General features: G+C 37.9%; 1 protein-coding gene across 1 annotated transcript; it reads right to left on the bottom strand.

Moving 5' to 3' along the window:
• Window positions 1-1,117: 1,117 nt before the first annotated feature.
• On the bottom strand, window positions 1,118-2,828 carry BATDEDRAFT_28349 (uncharacterized protein; the record flags this gene model as incomplete). Its single annotated transcript, XM_006682718.1, has 2 exons — window positions 1,118-1,505; window positions 1,528-2,828. The coding sequence occupies 2 exons, from the start codon at window positions 2,826-2,828 to the stop codon at window positions 1,118-1,120; spliced, it is 1,689 nt and encodes a 562-aa protein (XP_006682781.1).
• Between the last annotated feature and the right edge of the window lie 540 nt (window positions 2,829-3,368).

The raw sequence follows: 3,368 nt of genomic DNA, 5'->3' as shown, positions 1-3,368 counted from the left end.
CAGCTCTGTTCCAACATCACATTGATTGTAAATGTCGATGTTGTTTAACCTTGTACAAATGACCATTTCACATGCAACTTTAGCCTGATATTGAGTATTTTCAAATGAATGCAAGCTTGCAACACTCGTTTGACTCGTTTGGCTCGGATTCTGGTTGATATTTACGATATCGATGCAAAGTTACATTCCAGAATGAATGTGTATAATCTGATGTGGTCAATCGTTTGGTTTCATTGTTATCGGTCATTGACACCAGTGATTGTGTTGATTGCAAATAGTAGTCCAAGTAATCATGCATAAACAAACACCAGATAGTCACTGATAAACTGATGGTATCCAATGTATACATGGCACATTGTATAGTTACATTTAATTGCCAGCAATGTGTGATTGGATTACTCGAGTCATCAAACAGTTTTCAATCAGTTGTCAAGAACAATCAAGTCATGTCCAATAAACTGTCTGATGTGCAGGTGTTTTGGCATTGGTCCGTTGGTCCATTAGTACGATTGTTGGTTGGCAATTCGGACTTGTAAATGACAATTGATTCTTGATTGTTGCATTGGTATCCATATGTGACTCATTGTATACGGAACAGGACTGACAAGTGTGTCTGAATTGATGACAAATGATACAGCCTATCCAACAAAAAGTAATACATTGATCGTGTCTGTGTGGAAATAAGCTTTATAACTTCCACTTTTGAATGTATGAGAATCAACATTCAAACAACGGATACGTCCAATGACTCTTGCAAATGCATTGATAGAGTGTTGTTGAATAGTTCGAGTTCTTCTTCCAGAGCAGTGTCACTGAGAGTAGCAACTTGTCTTATCCATGCAATGAGTTGTATAGACATTACAATTGTAATTACTTGGTTTTGTGCCTGGTCAATATATTGAAAAGTCCCCCGACATGTAAACAGAAGAGTTTGTATATTGTTTCAAGCTTTCATAAGAACTTCAACTGTTGCCTTGAGGTCCTGGACATATTATTGTAAATCGTTTTCAAATCTCATCTTAAGGGAATTGTTCACTCGTGTCAGGAAATAGAATTGCTGGTGCATTATTGAGCACAATAATTATAGGAATCTGTTAATAAAATGGCAATATTTAATTTAATTTTCTACAGTAGGATAAGGAATTTTCACAGCGTATTGGTCGATATCTTGAGGTGTTTTCTTGGTAAAAGAATGGTAATACAGTGGAGGAAGTAACCAATACAACTTCTCGGCACCTTTTCCAAGCATCTTTAAATCTTCTTCGACACCGCTTTTGATATCATGCCTCTTGCCAACAGTCATTTGAAATGCACCAATTCCAGGAATCCAAGCATCAATTGCTGCATAGTTTTTAGTTTTTGGCACATATAGCTGATCTTGAGTCTGACCCAGTAAAACTCTATCAACAACTAGTTTCACTGAAGATGGAATGGTAAGAGTCGTTTCTTCAGGCTTGGATTTCTCATTTCCATGCACCAACTTGTGGCTGTCAAACATCTCCGTTCTCCAGCATTTCAAAAGCATACGGTTCAAAAATATATCCACACAGTGCAGCAGTAAGAGGGTTTCCTTCACACGATGCCAAGAGTTCCGCCATCTTGCGTTTCGCTTCTGTTCCTTTGATTTGAACAATGATATCCAAGGCTGTTTGAGACGCAAAAGCAACAGATGATTCTGTGAATGGGTCAACAGATGTCATGTGAACCAAAGAATGGACAACTTGGGATTTGTCTGTAATAGTCGAGTTCAAGCCAATTATCTTGATGCAATCATCGAGGTCGCATTGCCTACATGCTGCTTGAAGTAACTTTGTTGGATCACCACTTGTATCTTCCAAAACATATCGAGGTATTCCACCAAGAATTTTGAAGCGATCACGCCAGTCAATAACAGTAACAAAACAAGGGGTGATAGTTTCCAATTCTATTTCAGTCCATATCGGCATGTAAAAGATCCGAAGATGAGGAAATTTTTTGAAGTCATTGACCATTTCTCGTCGTGGGGAGGTTGACAAGACAAATGAGCAGTCTTCATAGGGAAGTGCACTTAGATCCGCTGCGTTCTTGCCTTTGGCGTCAAACAAACACCACAAGTCAGATGCCCAGAAGTTTACGTTGTTGTTGGAAGGTAGAAAATTAGGGTAAAACACACCGCCTTGACCATCGTAGTAGATAGTGCTAGGATGATAAATGAATAGCACACGTTTGCCTTCCTTGACAAGCTTCCATAATAAGTAGATGAGAAATAAAGACTTGCCAATGCCAGGAGTTCCTGTGATAATAGCTCTTTTGATGCCAGGATTGATGCGTGATGCAATGGATTTATAACTGTCCCGAATGTATAGCTTATTCAAAGAGGTGGACGGAATATCTTGTCCAAATAAAATCCATCCATCATTTTCAGTAGCTTTGCAAACGTTGTTGTAGAAGAGAATTTGACAGGGCGAGAACAAAACACTGGTTTCAGTACGCTGCTTTTTGCGAAAGAAGTATTGATGGTTTGCTGTTGATAAGGAAGTATAACCTGCTTCAAAAAGATCAGTTTGAGTAGGCTGTCTTGAAGATGGAGGGGAAACACCAATGACAACACAGGAGCCATTTTCAGCAAAGTAGTCTGCAGCGAGAGAGTTGAAAGCAGCCCAAGTGTTGATTAGTTGGTCCTTGTTGCTGTCAGTGTATAGTTGGAGTTGAGGAGCACCAATGTCAGCCATAGCAGAACCATACTCAGACTTGATGGCACTCTTTAATTTGCCAAGTCTACTGATTCCAGTCACATCGATTTCAGTAGAAATAGTGTTGTATTCAACATTGAGGAATCGTTTTGGCATTTTATCAAAAGAAAAAGAATAAAAAAGCAATTTATTTGTCAAATTATAAAACAAAAATCGACTTTTTAATCGAGTCAAAATAACAAAATTTTGGGATATTTCAAGACAATTCACACGATTTAAATATTTGGAAATTAGTCAAATTTACACCAGAATTAATGTTTCATTAATGTGAGACATTACTAGTGTGAGAGTGTTGACTTGCATTGTGTGAGACATTAGTAGTGTGTGAATGTGAGACATTTCTGAATAGTTTAACAATCAAAAACCATCAACAATGACGTTTGAACTGGAATTCACATGACTTTCTTGTCTCCTATTTTATGAACACACTCTTTTCCTTGTTAATAAACAACACAATCGAATATTGATCCATTCCATCACACCTTCAATCAACTGTAAACACACTTGACAATAATGACAACCATCAATATGCCATCATATGTCCACGATCCTCACAAGTAATATGAACTCAATTGAAAACGCTGTTATTAGCGCATTTGGTCAGTTGCAGAGTCAAACCAATGGCATTGTTGTCAT

This window comes from Batrachochytrium dendrobatidis, assembly GCF_000203795.2.
Source record: "Batrachochytrium dendrobatidis JAM81 unplaced genomic scaffold BATDEscaffold_18, whole genome shotgun sequence".
Classification (NCBI taxonomy): Eukaryota; Fungi; Chytridiomycota; class Chytridiomycetes; order Rhizophydiales; genus Batrachochytrium; species Batrachochytrium dendrobatidis.
The sequence above is the reverse complement of the archived record's forward strand: the minus strand, read 5'-3'. Positions and strand labels throughout refer to the sequence as shown.